Genomic DNA, 19,106 nt, shown 5'->3' with positions numbered 1-19,106 from the left:
CGCCTAGTTCCAAAGTTTGCCTTCAGTATTTCATGGCACACACACCCAGAGAGGTTGCAAACACACTGTGTGATATCCCCAAATTTGGGGTTTGCAGAACTGGCAGAAGTTGAGATTGGTATTTTGAAAGTGATGTATTTTAGGTCCTAGAAATTTGATGAAAAAAAAAAAAAACCCAGCTCCCAGGGATCTAAGCCCACTTGAGCATAGAAGACCTTTCTGCCTGAGTGGAAATGGTAGGGGGAAAAACCAGAAGCAAAAGATAAAATTCAGAAGTAAAAAAAAAAAAATGAAGGGACCGTAGCGAGTGGGTTCAGTTGAGTTGATTACCCCACTGCGGTCTGATGATCCATTTCCTCAAGGGTTTTTGTTTCTGCTTGGTTTGGGTCAGCAATTCAGGAAGCTATGCTTTCCTTTATGAAAAAGAAAAATCAAAAGTAAAATCAGTATTTCACGTCATGAAGATAATGGTAAGTTTAATGGCTTATCCAGCGTTTGAAGTCATCCCAGGTCCAGGTAGAGGGTCAGCAGGGCAGCCTGTGGTTAGACTGCGTTCCTTTGAAGGAGCTGGTCCAGTAATTGCTAGGGAATTAGAGACAAAGAAGTCAAGTTCAGAGTCAGCATCTGGGCACCACACACACGTCACACCTGCTGGCGGCCGGGCCATTACCTTTTTGAAGACTTCGGCCCGGAGTCTGTTACTCTGTAAGATCACCCTTTTCTTTTGTTCTTCTTTTTTCTTTCTAACTTCCGGCAAGTTATTATAGATTCTGAAACAGATTCAGAAAACATTCTGAATGGTAGCGAGATAGCGTGTGTCTGCTGTGGATCTGTGTCCTCTCTTGTCAGCAGGCTCTTCCATTTCAAAGGGACGATCAGCTGCATATGGGTCACCTCGCATCTGGGAGACCCCAAGATCCGGGGCTCCCCTGACCATCTCCAGATGGGACTGCCCAGGCAGGGGCCACGCAGCAGATGGAGCCCCACCCAGGGCAAAGCTGGAGAGGCCGGGTGTTTAATCAGAAGTTACTTTTCTTGTCTCTCCATCTTCTACGATAATTAACCACTTGCTTGTAAAATGAGAGATTCTAGACCTATGCTTTGCCACTCTGAGTGTAAACTTACCTTTTACCAAATACCTAATACCTTTTCGCCACTCTATTTTTGTCTCCCTATGACTTAGAAAAGGAGCAGCGAATCAATGGAAGTAGCAGGAATTGTACTGGAATGACACACACATAAAATATGTGTGTGTCTGCCTCTTTATCTACTGCATTCCTAATTAAGCTGTTTCCAAATACCTCTCAGGCATATGTATCGATATTATGTTCTTGTCCTGGTGTAAAATTAGCAGCTTCCAAGACACAAGCAGGGCCTGAGGGACCCTTCTTCTGGGCCCTTTCTTCTTACTTCCCTGCAGAAATTGTTTATGTACTGATGCCAAACAAGATTTCTGCTGGAATCCATAGACACAGAGGAGACACTGTAGCCTGAGCTTTTGGGGTGCTGTACACGTGGCACTTGGATTAACATCTCTTGTTTTATTTTCTCTCATGTGTGAAAGCCAGACAAAATTTGTTTAACATGTTGCCCTCTTAAAATAATAATTACAAACTATACAAGTATTGATGATGACAATATTAGCAGGTGACATTGTCTTGGTTATAGGGCACTAGGCTAATAATCTTTTTATGGATTTACCTTTTAAAAATTTTTATCTATTTTTTATTGAAATATAGCTGATTTACAATGTTATGTTAGTTTCAGGTGTACAGTGATTCAGTTTTACATATACATATATATTATTTTTCAGATTCTTTTCCTTTACAGATTATTACAAAGTATTGATTCTAGTTCCCTGTGCTATACAGTAGGTCCTTGTTGGTTATCTATTTTATATATAGTAGTGTGTATGCGTTAATCCCAAACTCCTAATTTACCCTTCCCGCCCTTCCCCCTTTGGTAACCATAAGTTTGATTTCTACGTCTGTGGGTCTTTCTGTTTTGCAAATAAGTTCATTTGTATCATTACTTTTTTAGATTCCACACATAACTGATATCATATGATATCTGTCTTTCTCTGTCTGACCTACTTCACTTAGTATGATCATCTCTAGGTCCATCCATGTTGCTGCAAATGGCACTATTTCATTCTTTTTTAGGGCCGAGTAATATTCCATTGTATATGTAGACCACGTCTTCTTTATCCATTCGTCTGTCAATGGACACTGAGGCTGCTTCCACATCCTGGCTATTGTAAATAGTGCTGCAATGAACATTGGGGTGCATGTGTCTTTTCGAATTATGGTTTTCTCTCAATATATGCTCAGAAGTGGGATGGTTGGAGCATATGGTAGTTCTGTTTTTAGTTTTTAAAGGAACCTCCATACTGTTCTCCATAGCGGCTGCACCAATTTACATTCCCACCAACAGTGCGAGAGGGTTCCTTACTAGGCTAATCATCTGACATGAATTTTCCCGGGTAGCCCTCACGACAGTTGGAAGAGACACCATCCAGTGTCCTGCTGTTATGGGAGTGAGGAACCCATCCCCAGCGAGGTCAGGAGGCCAGTGGCATCCCTCGGCTGGTGAACGAGGGGCTGGGAGTCCGGCCTCGGTCTGTCTGACTTCATGCAACACTGTTCCCCAGTCATGTAGTGTAGAGTGACCTGGGAATTGCTGGCACACGGCACAGTGCCTGGCACACTGAGGGCATCGACATGATCTAAATGAACACACGACTGCCAAATCGAAGAGCAGTTCTAGAGGGGACCAGGAGAAGTCTGTCAGGGTCAGTAGGAAATCTGACATGTCCCAAAGCTCCACAGTGGAAATCCTTCTGGATCCATAGACAGGCATCTTCCCGATCTTGACCATCTGATCTTGTGGGGAGTTTAGGATAAAAATTCCTAGGCCTCAGCCCTGGAGCTTCTGCTGCAACATCCTCAATAAATTACGGCACATTTGTACAATGGACCACTCTGCATCAATGAGGAAAATCATCCATGTCTTCTGACATAGAAAAAGACCTCACAGACACAAAGTAAAAGAAGCAAGCTACAGAAAGATAATATTGTATATAGCACGATCCCATTTATGGCTAAGATACTAAATAGTTATCTAATTTGTACGTCTAAATAGACGTACACATAAACGTCTATTTTCAGGCAGAGAGAAAGGCCTGAAACGATATATAGGATGCTGATAACTGTGGTGTCTCTGGAGAAAGTACAAGGCTGGGAGGTGGGGCAGGAGGGGGGCCACTCAGTCATGAGGGACTTCAGCTCTCTCTCCTCTGTTTGAATTTTTTAAAATGAAAATGTAATTTAATAATATAACTGATAACAAAGAATACAAAAGAAAAGGAAGCTCCAGCGTGATTCTGTGGGTGCGTGAGGTCTGAGAACCGGGGTCTGAGCCCACCCAGGGCACAGCCCACAGAGCAGAGTGGAAGTCCTGTTACCGACCGCATCTGAGGAGACCTGGCTTCCAGCCAGGGAAGCCATGATGTGGGGAACAGCATTACTCTGCTCATCGGTCCTCTCAGAGCCTCAGTTTCCTCTCAGTAGAATGATATGGTGATACTCTGTCCACGAATGCTGCTTTGAGAGCTACATCTTAATTTCAAGTCTCCATAATAGCAGCTCTGGACTTAGGGACCAGGAGGGGAAGATGTGGCTGAATTTTCCACCAAATTGAAAAAGGAATACTTTTGGCATGAGGTATACACAACTTTGCACTTCCCAAACGGCAGGTCTTGAAACCCAGTGGCCCTTTAAAAACCCCAGTTAGAAAGCTGCGCATTGGGTCATTAATGGGATGGTCCCCTTTCTCCTCACTTTTACTTTTTTATTTACAAAGAGGTTCCCTACAGATAATCAAAGTTGGCTAATTGTCATGGAAACAATATAATCATGGGAAAGCAGAGATTTTACGCCTGGAGTGGGGAGAAATGTATTCTTCCTATTTTAATGGCTTCTCTAAGTTGTACTATCAATTTGGTTAAATTGTTATAGGTCCTCCCAGTGCTAGATACTTTATTATAAACTAATGGCATTTTACTTGGATGAACTTGGCAAACTCTGTCAAGTTATTACATTTGGGTTGGGAGGCCAGGTCTCAGAAAGAATGGCAGCCTTTGTGTGTTGGTGAGAACGAGTGGGCATCTAGAATAGCAACCAGCCAAGCAGGACAGGGAGAGTTTGCGGGCAGCAGGGCCGCCAAGCCCGCCGGCGAGGCGGTGCCAAAGAGGCTGGCTCGTGGCCCTCTGTGGCTTCGCTGGCCCCACGTACCATCGGCCTCCAAGCCTGGATGCTTTTCTCCAGGCTCTGCCACTGTCAAGGCCCTCAGGAGACCTGGCTTCTCTCCTCCTCATAAAATTACCTGCGAAGGTGCACAGTGACAAACAGCACCTGCCCAGAGCAACGATGGGAAAGTGCAGAAACATTCCTGTTATGAGTCTGGGGATCTCTTAGAGACCAATTACAGGACTGGCTCAGAATCCAAGACCCACCACGTTCCTAAGGTTTTTCCAAGAACGACATTAGCATTCAGAGGCGCGATTCAACAACTTCACTTCTTTCAGCCACAGCTTTTCAAATCCACGGCCAAGAAGACCTCAGAACTTAAACGTGGACCTAGAAATAGTGGCCCAGCTGGACAGTGCCTGGATCCATCAAGCCATCCCTCCTCCCTCCTCCCCCACTTTTTTTGACCGCACACGATATAATCAAGTACCTTCTAGATCGCATGTGCATCTCCTTCTCTGAAATGTACCTTTCTTTCGGTTTGAACAAGTTATCTGGAAAAAAAAAAAAAGTGGAAAGAGGATTAATTTCAGAAGGTACCGATGTTGCACATTTCTAGAGAAACATCATGGCGGGCTTACTTAGTTCACTCTCTGTCATCCATCCTTAATCTAAGCCCAGTCTGTTACAAACACAGCAGGGCTCAGGAGACACACACACCACGCACAGTTGTATTGAAATCGACAAACAGTTAAACATGGGCGTGAAATTCAAGGTTAACATCTAACAGACTTTACGGTCAGTGACTCCTCTGCCTGCGGCATTTAGCAATGAAGAGTCATAGTTAACTGGGGTAGGGCCACTGCGGCATGAAGATGTGCTTCAGTGTCGCTCTGGGTGCAGGGCCCTGGGTGTGAGGTCACCCCATCCACAAAAAATCTCCACACTAGGTTTCTGGTGCCTCTGAGGACAAGGCAATCTCCCACAATTGCTAGAACGCTTTCAGAGCTGGAGCTTTCGCTCACAATTGTAGTCTCCATCAGGGTGCTCGGCCTCTGCATCCTTTCTAATGGAGGGATTAGCCCTTTCCAAGGTCAGAAAATGTAATGGACAACAACATACGAGTAATGTCTGTCTGGTGTCCTTTAAGAAAGTACACGGTGGCTAAAGGTGACTTTGAGTCTGGAATTTTTTTAATGAAAGTACATATTGCTCATCACAAGGATGTTTAGATGGCACGCCTGAAAATGGTCTGTGTTTTTTCAAAAACTGTGTATAAACCGTGTACACCTTTTTGCGATAACTCTGAAATCCCCATGAGACTCTCAGCGCTATGGGTTAGCCAAGAGGCTGGCACACAGAAATGTTTCATGGGGGTGCTTGTTGCATGGGGATACATCTGAACAGCCACCACACTACTGTCTGGAACCCCTGGACGGTAACCAGCTCCAATGCCTTCATTCAGCGCAAGCAGACAGGTGACTCGATGTCCTTCAATCATGGAGTGGCAGAGTGGGCTCCCTGTGACCCCCAGCCAAGACTCCACCATGTTTCTATCAGTCTCGCCCACCTGGGCCTGTCCGCCCTCGCTCAGTACTCCAGTGGAGCCACCGAAGATCTCTCAGGCTTGAGAATATACCGAATTTTCCAGGAATATACAAGAAGGTGGGATAGAGGCGTGGATACGAAGACATCTATCTCTTCCCCTCTGGGGAACTGTAACATAGCTACCGATTTACAATATGGAAACAACACAGTGGCTGAACTTGTATTCTGTCTGGTTATAAACATAAAAGAAAATGATGGCACCATTATTCAACTTCAGAGACAAGATTCAAAGGAAAAATAGAAGAAAAGAGAAAGAAATCAGAAGAGTTTTCCCAGGGAAGGGAAAACGTCCCCAGTGTTTGGAAAGGCACTGGGCCGTGTGAACCAGGAGAGTCAATGTCTCCATGAAGACTGATCTGCAGAGACGCCTCCCAGCGCCCGCCCTCTGCTCACCCTCCAGACAGGGCCCGGCCAGAGCCCAGGACCTCAGGAAAATCCCAGCAGCATTCCAAAGAAATGGGCTGTCACCTTAAGGCAGTCAGCGTCTTGGACAAGCAAATACGCGTCCGCCTGAAGACCCCCACTGAGGCAGGGAGAAGGAGCCTCTGACAGAGACTTCGCCCTGGGTCTGCACCAGCATTCCTCAGGAGCCACTCAGGATTAGGGAAAGGGTGACGTGAACAGATGCACGGTACCCCAAGGGAATAGAAATGTTACAAAGTGCATTTACAATATTTCTATAATCTCAGTTCAATCTTATGTGGTCTCCCCTCAGAAGTTAGTTCTGTTTTTATTTTGGTTCGGTTTGTTTCTTTTGAGCACCTGATACCACAATGAAGCTATGGTCTTACTTCCAAGAGGAAACAAAAGCAAACGTGAGCTATCTGGCACCTCCACTGTTTTGTTTTCTGAACTCTTCTCCGCCCGCTGGGCCCAGCAGCCCATGTTAGGTGCAAAACAAGCATGTCTGTATCCAAGAGGGCCCACCCCAGCTGGCGGGCTCCACCCCGCACCTCGCTGGCTGCTGTTGTTTCTGCGTTTTCACAACAGCACCAGGCCCATGTGACGGATAGTGGGGATGCTTTCTGGATGGGATGGAAGAGAGGAAGAAAGCGAGGCTCTACCTTCCTGGAGGAAGTTGTCTGAAATAATCAAGTGTGTCGCTAATGGCTCCCAGCCTCGCTAGAGTAAAAAGAACCCTATTTGGCACTATGAGAGGGAAAGCGGCAGGAAGAGGGGAGGGGGCAGGGTGGCATCTGAGGGTCAGCATTACTACGCATAATAAACAGCTAGTGTTTATTGGATCGCCATAGATCTTCACACCAAACCTGTGACATACTCATATTTCTTTTGTATTTTAGGGTTGGAAAATCAAAGTTCAAAGGGCCAAGGGTTTCCTGCTCAGGTTTATGCAGTGAATGAGTGAGTGGCAGAGCTGGATTTCAGTCCATTGGAGTCCAGCCCTGTCCACACATGCCCTCAACCTCAGAACACGGCCACCAACCCGTGGCTGCAGATTTCACCTTTTGGTCGCCCTGACACGTGTTGGTCCATTTCCCAGGAGACCAATCCAAAATCCCTTTCTCTTCTTCCTTCTTCCTGCCTCCTATATTTAATGAGCAACTACTATGCCTCCAGGGAATGCTCAGAAGAAAATAAAAATGATAAGATCCTGCCACCATGAGACTTCATTATTGAAGAAGGAGTCAGATAATTAACAAACCAGCTACAAAGTATCAGGTAGGTGCTGTGATGAAAAAGAATCATGGCCACATGGTCAAGGAGGAACGGGGTGGTCAGGAACTATCCTCAGGGAGGAGTTATTTAAACCATGACCCAAATGACCATAGGAGCCGGCCATGGGGGCCAGTAGAGGGAAGAGTGAGGAAGGATCGGGGACACAGTACATACAGTGTGAGGGAGGGGGCACGAGGGCATGAGAAGGCAGGCCAGGAGTAGAAGTAAAAGCAAAGGCACTGTGGTTCTCCACCCAGGTTATACACCTTACCACCGCCTGCAGAGTCTAACCACGATTCCCACACGTGGGCACTGGAACCTGAACCAGAATCTCCGATGATTCTAGTGGGCGCCGTGTGATAGGGAAGAACGAATCTGACTCCATATCAGCAATGTTTCTTTTACTTGAACCTTTGTATTCCATTGCTTTTGCTCTGAGTTAAGAATGTTGCCTATAGCCTGAAATAGACAGGAAAACCCATTCTCAAGGCTCTGACCTTTAATAAGGGTATAATACTTTTCTGTTCATATAGAGATGAAAAGTTGCAGAACAGAGACTAACATTTGTCTTGTTGGAGGTTTACAGGAACATCGTGACCCGACCTACACTGACAGCTACAAGAACAAAGGATTCCAACACCAGGAAATCTGCAACAACCAACCACGCCCCTCCCTCAGGTTGCCTTTAAAAAGGCTTTGCTGAAACCCTTTGGGGAGTCTGGGCTTTTTGGGGGCATGAGCCACCGTCTCTTGAATAACCCTGCAATAAACCTTCCTCTGCATTAAACCCCTATGTTTCGGTATTGTTTGGCCTAACTGGGTCAGGCACACGAACTTGCATTCTGTAACAGCAGGTGACAGGAAGCATCGGTGCTGGGTTTTGCAAGCCCACTAAAGAGATTTGCAAGTCTGTTGAGTTTTCCTCCAGAGTAAGAGATGGAGAGCCAAGCGGGTTTTTTTTTTTCTGGAATTTTATTTTATTTATTTTTATAAGCACGTTCTTATTAGTTATCTATTTTATAAATATTAGTGTATACATGTCAATCCCAATCTCCCAATTCATGCCACCCCCCCCCCACTGCCACTTTCCCCCCTTGGTGTCCAAACGTTTGTTCTCTACATCTGTGTCTCTAATTCTGCCCTGCAAACCGGTTCATCTGTACCATTTTTCTAGGTTCCACATATATGTGTTAGTATACGATATTTTTCTCTTTCTGACTTACTTCACTCTGTATGACAGTCTCTAGATCCACCCACGTCTCTACAAGTGACCCAATTTCGTTCCTTTTTATGGCTGAGTAATATTCCATTGTATGTATGTACCATATCTTCTTTATCCATTTGTCTGTCGATGGGCATTTAGGTTGATTCCATGACCTGGCTATTGTAAATAGTGCTGCAAAGAACATTGGGGTGCATGTGTCTCTTTGAATTATGGTTTTCTCTGGGTATATGCCCAGTAGTGGGATTGCTGGGTTGTATGGTAGCTCTATTTTTAGTTTTTTTACAGAACCTTCATACTGTTCTCCATAGTGGCTGAATCAATTTACATTCCCACCAACAGTGCAAGAGGGCTCCCTTGGGTCCACACCCTCTCCAGCATTTGGTGTTTGAAAATTTTCTGATGATGCCCATTCTAACTGGTGTGAGGTGATACCTCATTGTAGTATTGATTTCCATTTCTCTAATGATTAGTGATGTTGGGCATGCTTTCATGTGTTTGTTGGCAATCTGTATGTCTTCTTTGGAGAAATGTCTATTTAGGCCTTCTGACCATTTTTGGATTGGGTTGCTTGTTTTTTTGATATTGAGCTGCATGAGCTGCTTGTATATTTTGGAGATTAATCCTTTGTCAGTTGCTTCATTTGCAAATATTTTCTCCCATTCTGAGGATTGTCTTTTCGTCTTGTTTATGGTTTCCTTTGCTGTGCAAAAGCTCTGAAGTTCCATTAGGTCCCATTTGTTTATTTTTGTTTTTATTTCCATTTCTCTAGGAGGTGGGTCAAAAAGGATCTTGCTGTGATTTATGTCATAGAGTGTTCTGCCTATGTTTTCCTCTAAGAGTTTTACAGTGTCTGGCCTTATCTTTAGGTCTTTAATCCATTTGGAGTTTTTTTGTGTGTATGGTGTTAGGGAGTGTTCTAATTTCATTCTTTTACATGTAGCTGTCCAGTTTTCCCAGCACCACTTATTTAAGAGGCTGTCTTTTCTCCACTGTATATTCTTGTTCCTTTATCAAAAATAAGGTGACCATATGTGCATGGGTTTAGCTCTGGGATTTCTAGGCTGTTCCACTGATCCATATTTCTTTTTTTGTGCCAGTACCATACTGTTTTGATTACTGTATCTTTGTAGTATAGTCTGAAGTCAGGGAGCCTGATTCCTACAACTCCATTTTTCTTTTTCAAGACTGCTTTGGCTATTCGGGGTCTTTTGTGTTTCCATGCAAGTTGTGAAATTTTTTGTTCTAGTTCTGTGAAAAATGCCAGTGGTAGTTTGATAGGGATTGCATTGAATCTGTAGATTGCTTTGGGGAGTCATTTTTAAAATGTGGATTCTTGCAATCGAAGAACATGGTATATCTCTCCATCTGTTTGTATCATCTTTAATTTCTTTCATCTGTGTCTTATAGTTTTCTGCATACAGGTCTTTTTTCTCCTTAGGTAGGTTTATTCCTAGGTATTTTATTCCCTTTTTTGCAATGGTAAATGGGAGTGTTTCCTTAATTTCTCTTTCTGATTTTTCATCATTAGTGTATAGGAATGCAAGAGATTTCCGTGCATTAATTTTGTATCCTGCAACTTTACCAAATTCATTGATTAGCTCTAGTAGTTTTCTGGTGGCATCTTTAGGATTCTCTATGTATAGTATCATGTCATCTGCAAACAGGGACAGTTTTACTTCTTCTTTTCCAATTTGTATTCCTTTTATTTCTTTTTCTTCTCTGATTGCCGTGGCTAGGACTACCAAAACTGTGTTGAATAATAGTGGCGAGAGTGGACATCCTTTTCTTGTTCCTGATCTTAGAGGAAATGGTTTCAGGTTTTCACCATTGAGAATGATGTTTGCTGTGGGTTGTTGTATATGGCCTTCATTATGTTGAGGTAGGTCCCCTCTATGCCCACTTTCCAGAGAGTTTTTTATCATAAATGGGTGTGGAATTTTGTCATAAGCTTTTTCTACATCTATTGAGATGATCATATGGTTTTTAGTCTAAAATTTGTTAATATGGTGTATCACATTGATTGATTTGCATATATTGAAGAACCCTTGCATCCCTGGGATAAATCCCACTTTATCATGGTGTATGATCCTTTTAACGTGTTGTTGGATTCTGTTTGCTAGTATTTTGTTGAGGACTTTTCCATCTATATTCATCAGTAATATTGGTCTATAATTTTCTTTTTTTGTACTATGTTTGTCTGGTTTTGGTATCAGGGTGATAGCAGCCTCATAGAATGAGTCTGGGAGTTTTCCTTCCTCTGCAATTTTTGGGAAGAGTTTGAGAAGAATGGGTGTGAGCTCTTCTCTAAATGTTTGATAGCATTCACCTGTGAAGTCATCTAGTCCTGAACTTCTGTTTGTTGGAAGATTTTTTACCACAGTTTCAATTAATTTCATTACTTGTGATTGGTCTGTTCATATTTTCTATTTCTCCCTGGTTCAGTCTTGGAAGGTTATACCTTTCTAAGCATTTGTCCATTTCTTCCACGTTGTCCATTTTATTGGCATAGAGTTGCTTGTAGTAGTCGCTTAGGATGCTTTGTATTTCTGTGGTGTCTGTGGTAACTTCTCCTTTTTCATTTCTAATTTTATTCATTTGAGTCCTCTCCCTCTTTTTCTTGATGAGTCTGGCTAATGGTTAATCAATTTTGTTTATCTTCTCCAGTTTTCTTTTGATTTCCATTTTCATGGAATATCTTTTTCCATATCCTAACTTTCAGTCTGTATGTGTCCCTAGGTCTGAAGTGGGTCTCTTGTAGATGGCATATATATGGGTCTTGTTTTTGTATCCATTCAGCAAGCCTGCGTCTTTTGGTTGGAGCATTTAATGCGTTCACGTTTAAGGTTATTATCGATATGTATGTTCCTATTACCATTTTCTTAATTGTTTTGGGTTTGTTTTTGTAGGTCCTTTTCTTCTCTTGTGTTTCCCACTTAGAGAAGTTCCTTTAGCATTTGTTGTAGAGCTGGTTTGGTGGTGCTGAATTCTCTTAGCTTTTGCTTGTCTGTAAAGCTTTTGATTTCTCCATCAAATCTGAATGAGATCCTTGCTGGGTAATCTTGGTTGTACGTTCTGGCCTTTCATCACTTTAAATATATCATGCCACTCCCTTCTGGCTTGTAGAGTTTCTGCTGAGAATTCAGCTGTTAACCTTATGGGAGTTCTCTTCTACGCTATTTGTCGTTTTTCCCTTGTTGCTTTCAATAATTTTTCTTTGCCTTTAATTCTTGTCAATTTGATTACTGTGTGTATCAGCGTGTTTCTCCTTGGGTTTATCCTGCCTGGGAATCTCTGTGCTTCCCGGACTTGGGTGGCTCTTTCCTTTCCCATGTTAGGGAAGTTTTCGACTATAATCTCTTCAAATATTTTCTCGGGTCCTTTCTTTCTCTCTTCTCCTTCTGGGACCCCTATAATGTGAATGTTGTTGCGTTTAATATTGCCCCAGAGGTCTCTTAGGCTGTCTTCATTTCTTTTCATTCTTTTTTCTTTATTCTGTTCCATGGCAGTGAATTCCACCATTCTGTCTTCCAGGTCACTTATCTGTTCTTCTGCCTCAGTCATACTGCTATGGATTCCTTTTAGTGTATTTTACATTTCAGTTATTGTATTGTTCATCTCTGTTTGTTTGTTGAATTCTTCTAGGTGTTTGTTCTTTAATTCTTCTAGGTCTTTGTTAAACATTTCTTGCATCTTCTCAATCTTTGCCTCCATTCTTTTTCTGAGGTCCTGGATCATCTTCACTATCATTATTCTGAAATCTTTCTAGAAGGTTTCCTATCTCCACTTCATTTAGTTGTTTGTCTGGGGTTTAACTTGTTCCTTCATCTGGTACATAGCCCTCTGCCTTTTCATTTTGCCTATGTTTCTGTGAATGTGGTTTTCCTTCCACAGGCTGCAGAATTGTAGTTCTTCTTGCTTCTGCTGTCTGCCCTCTGGTGGATGAGGCTATCTAAGAGGCTTGTGCAAGTTTCCTGATGGGAGGGACTGGTGGTGGGTAGAGCTGGGTGTTGGTCTGGTGGGCAGAGCTCAGTAAAACATTAATCCGCTTGTCTGCTGATGGGTGGGGCTGGGTTCCCTCCCTGTTGGTTGTTTGGCCTGAGGTGACCCAACACTGGAGCCTACCTGGGCTCTTTGTTGGGGCTAATGGCAGACTCTGGGAGGGCTCACACCAAGGAGTACCTCCCAGAACTGCTTCCAGTGTCCTTGCCCTCACAGTGAGCCACAGCTACCCCCCGCCTCTGCAGGAGACCCTCCAACACCAGCAGGTAGGTCTGGTTCAGTCTCCCCTGGGGTCACTGCTCCTTCCCCTGGGTCCCGATGTACACACTACTTTGTGTGTGCCCTCCAAGAGTGGAGTCTCTGTTTCCCCCAGTCCTGTTGAAGTCCTGCAATCAAATCCCGCTAGCCTTCAAAGTCTGATTCTCTAGGAATTCCTCCTCCCATTGTCAGACCCCCAGGTTGGGAAGCCTGACGGGGGGTTCAGAACCTTCAGTCCAGTGGGTGGACTTCTGTGGTATAAGTGTTCTCCAGTTTGTGAGTCACCCACCCAGCAGTTATGGGACTTGATTTTATTGTGATTGCGCCCCTCCTACCGTCTCTCTGTGGCTTCTCCTTTGTCTTTGGATGTGGGGCATCTTTTTTGGTGAGTTCCAGCGTCTTCCTGTCGATGATTGTTCCTCAGTTAGTTGTGATTCCAGTGCTCTCACAAGAGGGAGTCACCACGTGGGGTTTTAAGCAGGGGATCTGATTTGAATTCTTAAAGGCCGACTCCAGCAGCTGTTCAGAACATGCGCCAACTGGATGGAGGAAATTCAAACGTGGCAGCAGGGAGATAAGTCAGACCATTGCAGCCAGGTAAGCAAAAGATGACAGCAGCGCTCAGCACAGCTGGGAAGTGGGAGGACTCAGGACTCACCTACACTCACCGAACATGAGCCATGACAGTTACGAAGGTGGAAGAGAAAACCAGGCTTTACGCGGGAGGGATGGATTGGGAGTTTGGGGTTAGCAGATGCAGACTATTATATATAGAATGAATAAACAACAAGGTCCTACTGTAGAGCACAGGGAACTATATTCAATACCCTATGATAATCCTTAATGGAAAAGAATATGAAAAAGAATGTGTATGTACGTGTGTGTATATATATATATATATATATATATACACACATATATATATATATCTCACTTTGTGTACAGCAGAAATTTACACAACATTGTAAATTAACTATACTTGAATAAAATAAATTTTAAAAAGAGAAAGAAAAAGAGAGAGAGAGAGAGAGAGAGGGAGAGAGAGAGGAAGGAAGAGAGGGAGGGAGGGAGGGAGGGAGGAAGAAAGAAAACCAGGCTTTGTGTTGGAGCAACCCTTCATTTGACTGTTAAGTTTTCACCTATTTGGGGCTCGGCAGACTCAAAGATCAATAAGACAAAGGGCTCACAGCCCAGGGTGAGAGCCAGATACACGAGGCCTTCAGGTGCCAGGACTGATGTCTACACAGGGAGAGGGCTCATGGGGGATGAGCAGTCCACCAAGGAAGGGGTGGGACTGGGGAGACTTCACAGCAGGAGACAGCTGAGCTGAGTCTTGAAAAAGAAAGAGGCGTCCCAACAGTGGGAGGAGGGCTGGTAGGAGGGTGGCCCAGGTGGAAACACAGCAGGACCATGGGGCCCAGCCTGCAGCAAGAGATAGCTCTTCAGGGAATCATACAGCAGGACCTCATTTCATGAGATGGAAACCATCCTGCACGCACTTTGCTCAAAAATACAGTGAAAGCCCATCTATCAATTCCCTTTTAATGGAAATTCTACCTTTATAAAATTAAAGTGACTGGTGAGAACAATTTTCAGCTAGCTTATGGGTCTTTTCTGGATTTTCCTTGAAGCTGTACGCGTTCTAATTCACTAATACAGAGGAAAGAACGGCCCTTGTATTTACCTCCTGTTTTATCATTCAAACACAGCAGGGGTTTTCTCCACCCCCCAAGCAAATTACTAAGGTAAATTGCCTATTTCTGTCTTCCTGGAAAACTCTTCTTCTTTTTTTTTTTTTTTAAATCTGAATCTCTTGTGTCTGGCTTATCATCGTATCCAAACTACTGGCCTGTTGCTAACTTCGCGTGGCAAAGGCCAGACACACTGAGCCCGATTCAGGTCAGCAAACAACGAGCTACCGAGAGTCTGGTGCTTCTGAGGCTGTTCTTGGGGAGCAGTTGAGTCAAAGCCAAGTCCTGACATCCCATCACTCTCTATAAACACACGCGGGTGTTTATTACAACCCTCACGTCACACATGTGCAAACACGCATGCACAGATGGGGACAGGTGGCCTCAGCACCCAGGCAGCTAGCTGACAGTGTCAGCAGGAGTCAGCAAGGGTCCCCCAGACACCAGCATGATTGGTTGTTTATGAGGCCAGAGCTCATTTTCCTCCACGCAGAGTCCTTATCTACAGCTCTGATTGCAAAGCTCCATTTTTCCTATTGAACAAGTAATCTAAATGATAATCAGGTTCACACCGGATTTATTAGTGCAGCGCCCTCGCAGAAGCTGATATTCTGCAGTCACCCTGAGCGCTTTGAAGAGTCTTTTAGAATTTGCTTCCCCTAGCTTAAAAACACCAAACCCAAGAGATGCCTGTGGGAGAGAATCCAGCCGGGAGCCAACAAGCCCGTTTGGAGGGTAGATGCCAAGTCTACACTGGCCGGCATCTTCTAGGAAATACAGGGCCTCCCAAAAGGAATGGAAATGGGATATGTTTTAGGGAAGAAAATCTCTAGAGGATTCTTCTCCTGAAAAGGGGCCCCAATACACGTGTATTCTAAGGTCACAAGGCTATTCATTATGTCAGTTTCCAAGCCAGTGAGCAGCTGGCCCTCCTGCCTCTGGAATAATTACATCATGGCCTTCAGGAGTTACATCCAGTTACTTGCACATCATTTCAGTTCAGCTCACCTCCCTGGGACCTCCAATTTGCTGACGTGGGCAGCAGCCTGAGTGGCCTGCCTTGGACCAATTAACCCTCCAGACACTAAACGGTGTGCATTACACTGTAGAAAAGCGAGTTGAAGACTCATAGGTTGTTTGCCTTCAAAATGCTCTTGTGATGATAAAATCTTGTGCTGGACACGCATCCTCATTTTTCTGAAATCTCTTCTATCCTTCTGTGGGATCCTGAATGACAGTTTGTGGATGAGCAACCCATTCTAGGGGCCTGGAAGGCCGGCGGAGGCTGAACATTTCATTTATATAAAAATAACGCTCAATTCCCATTCGGACACAAAAGAGAGATACTAACGTCACAGTTCAGAAAGGCAACGAGCCTCTCAGATCCTTCAGGTAAAGGCATACAAAATTAAGAAATGAAAAATAAACCAGAGGTCTGTGGGGAGATCTATTTCTCTTTTCATGCTCAGGTCAAGAAATGAGACTGACCACAGGCTCATTAAGATGAGTGAATAGTTCTCTCTGCAGAGAGCTTGGCTCCTGCACAGACGGACTTATCCTTGAGTTTAGAGCAGGACTGAAGCCCGTTTCAGGGCTTCCATGAACAGATAGGGCGCTGGGAGCTAAAGGATGGATTTGAGAAAGGGTCTGCCCTTGGCTGAGGGGGCTGCCGAGCACACTGGCAGCCCACGAGCCTCCCTGCAGATCCTCGTAATAGTAGAATCCTTGAATCAACACAGGCAGATGAGGCCCAGGGACCATGGTTTCAGCTCCTCCACCTAGTGGAACCAGATCCCCAAGTGAAACATCTCTGCCTCAAAGGAGACTTAATACAATCCCCGGTGCCATCCTACTCTCTCTCTTGGACCCAAGAGCTCCATCGCAAGCTGCTTTCCTCCCTGCCCCCCAGGGTCTTCTCCTTTATGGTTCTAGATTCATTTTACTTGGCTGTCAGCCTGGCCAACTCTGTTCCCAAGGAGCCACCGAACAAGCTGATATCATGAATATTCAGCTTACCCCACTGTCTACAGCATCAGAGATTCACAAACTAACCCAGATCCCTACTCAAGACCAGACACTCACAAACTGAACCCTCGTCAAGGGCTCCCATCAGTTGCCTAAAACGTGCATTTTTCTGGGGCCAGCGAAGCGATGTACAGCATTTCCCACAATGAGCACACTGGTGAATTTAAAGGCAAACCAAAGGAGCTGGACAACTCCACCCACACTGTAAGATGTAATGACCCCTGTTCTTAGTGACCTCACTACACACGGCAGGAAATTCACTGTTTCTGCTTCATGAAAATAATACGAGCATTAGTACCTTAAACATCGTGCTTTTATGATGTACCTCTTTCTTTAAATTAATTAATTTTTTGGCTGCATTGGGTCTTCGTTGCTGTGTGCAGGCTTTCTCTAGTTGCGGGGGCTACCCTTCGTTGCGGTGTGCGGGCTTCTCATTGTGGTGGCTTCTCTTGCTGCGGAGCACGGGCCCTAGAGCACGGGGGCTTCAGTAGTTGTGGCACGCGGGCTCAGTAGTTGTGGCTCACGGGCTCTAGAGCGCAGGCTCAGCAGTTGTGGCACACGGGCTTAGTTGCTCTGTTGCATGTGGGATCTTCCCGGACCAGGGCTCAAACCTGTGTCCCCTGCATTGGCAGGCGGATTCTCAACCACTGCGCCACCAGGGAAGTCCCTATGATGTACATTTGATGATTCCTTTGGCCTGCCTGACCCTCCATACCATGAAAAAAGTGTCCATTTGGGATCCGAGTCTGCAGGTCTGGGTCAGTCTAGGCCTCAGCTCGGTGCTCTGTGCCCTGGGACAGGCCACTCAAGCTCGCTGACCTTCTGTACCTCCTCTGCTTGGTGCGGGGACAGTATCTGCTTTAAAGGTCCTTGGAAGGTCTCATGGGATGGTCCGTATGAAAGTGCACTTTAACCACGGAGATGCCAGTGACAGTAGCAATGCTAACTAGCACCACTCTCCATGAAAGCAGGTCTTCCGTCTTTATACATAAGCAAACCGAGGCCTTGCAGTTCAGTAGCTTAGCCTAGGTCTCAGAGTAAGGTAAGAGGCCTGTGAATTGAGTCACTGATGGAATCAATGGACTGTTTATTCTCTGCACAAGATAGATGGTTGTGGTTCTCAAAGTGAGGCTTATATTTTCACATAAATGCTAACAACATCTGTGTGGCTTCTGCTTCCCTTTCCTTCCCTGAACCGGCAGCCTCAACATCACTGGGGAACTTGGTACAAATGCAAGTCCTTGGCCCCGCCCCAGGTTAGCTGGACCGGAAATTCTGGGGCTGGACCAGTGGTCTGTGAGTTCACAAGCCCTTTAAGTGATTCCGATGCTTGCTCACGTTTGCGGAACACTGAGAGAACGTAAGAGTGATAAGGAAAAAAGCCAAGTCCCTACACGGGTTTCCAGGATTTGAGGAAGGATTGCCAAATGTAATACAGGATGCCCAGTTAAATTTGCATTTCAGATCAACAATGAAACATTTTTTTTAGCATAAGTTATATCCCATGCAATATTTGGGACATACTTACGCTGAAAGATGTTTTGATGCTCTGAAATGCAAGTTTAACTGAGCATCCTATATTTTCATTTAATGGATCTGGCAACCCTATTCGGAGGGAATGGAGAACCTCTCTTTGCCACGGCAACAGACAAGCAGATCACCAGCCCCAGAGACCCCAGCGGCACAGTCTGATTCAGCTGCCTGTGTCACCGTCCTAGTTGCACAGTTAGTTCTCTCACAGTTTATTGCTTCCTCTCGCCATTTTCTCAGCTCTTGGTACGGACGACGCCACCCGCCCTGGTTATTTCACATTATGACATTTGTGAAGTGCTTTCCAAAGGGATTTTGACTGGTTCCTCTTTCTCTGTTGGACTCTGTGCTGGGTGACAGCATGACGGCATTGTTACAGGCGCCAGGGGAGCCCACGTGGAGACAGGTCCAGGGCCTGTCAATGGACAAGCTTCCAGTGAGGCAAGCTGGCCACAGACTGTGAAACCGGCACCACAAGCCCACTGCCCAGAGGTTCCCAGGGTCCTCAGTCATCACCTTCTGGAATTGATGGACCAAAGGGATTCAGATAAGGAGAATAAGACCTCCTTCTCACAGTCCCAGATTCCTGTGGGAAATGGCAGATTGAAACTCCAGTTGGGGTTTCTTTGGCAAAACATGGTAGATATTTTTATAAGCAAACATTCCTACAGCTGTATCTCCAAAGTGGAGTCTCAAGAGTCAGGTAAAAGCATTCCAAGGTCAAAGAAGTTTAGAGAACTTATCAGTGCCCTTAACATACATGAGCATTGTAAACCTCCCAGAGAATACAGCATACAAAACAATCTGAAGGGATTGGTCTCCCTCGGGAATGCATTTTGGATAGTC

General features: G+C 44.8%; 1 protein-coding gene across 3 annotated transcripts in view; it reads right to left on the bottom strand.

The window, feature by feature from the left end:
* Nucleotides 1–445: 445 nt before the first annotated feature.
* C16H10orf90 (chromosome 16 C10orf90 homolog) overlaps nt 446–19,106 on the bottom strand; it is a 231,691-nt gene continuing 213,030 nt past the window's right edge. For all 3 annotated transcript variants that reach the window (XM_065894516.1, XM_065894518.1, XM_065894517.1), the window contains 3 exons: nt 4,738–4,801; nt 671–770; nt 446–582 (listed from right to left, as the gene is read on the bottom strand). In XM_065894516.1, the coding sequence (XP_065750588.1) occupies nt 544–582; nt 671–770; nt 4,738–4,801 (203 nt within the window). In that variant the 3' untranslated portion in view covers nt 446–543. The remainder of the gene's footprint in view (nt 583–670; nt 771–4,737; nt 4,802–19,106) is intronic.

The sequence above is a fragment of the Phocoena phocoena genome, chromosome 16, assembly GCF_963924675.1.
Source record: "Phocoena phocoena chromosome 16, mPhoPho1.1, whole genome shotgun sequence".
NCBI lineage: Eukaryota > Metazoa > Chordata > Mammalia > Artiodactyla > Phocoenidae > Phocoena > Phocoena phocoena.
The sequence above is the reverse complement of the archived record's forward strand: the minus strand, read 5'-3'. Positions and strand labels throughout refer to the sequence as shown.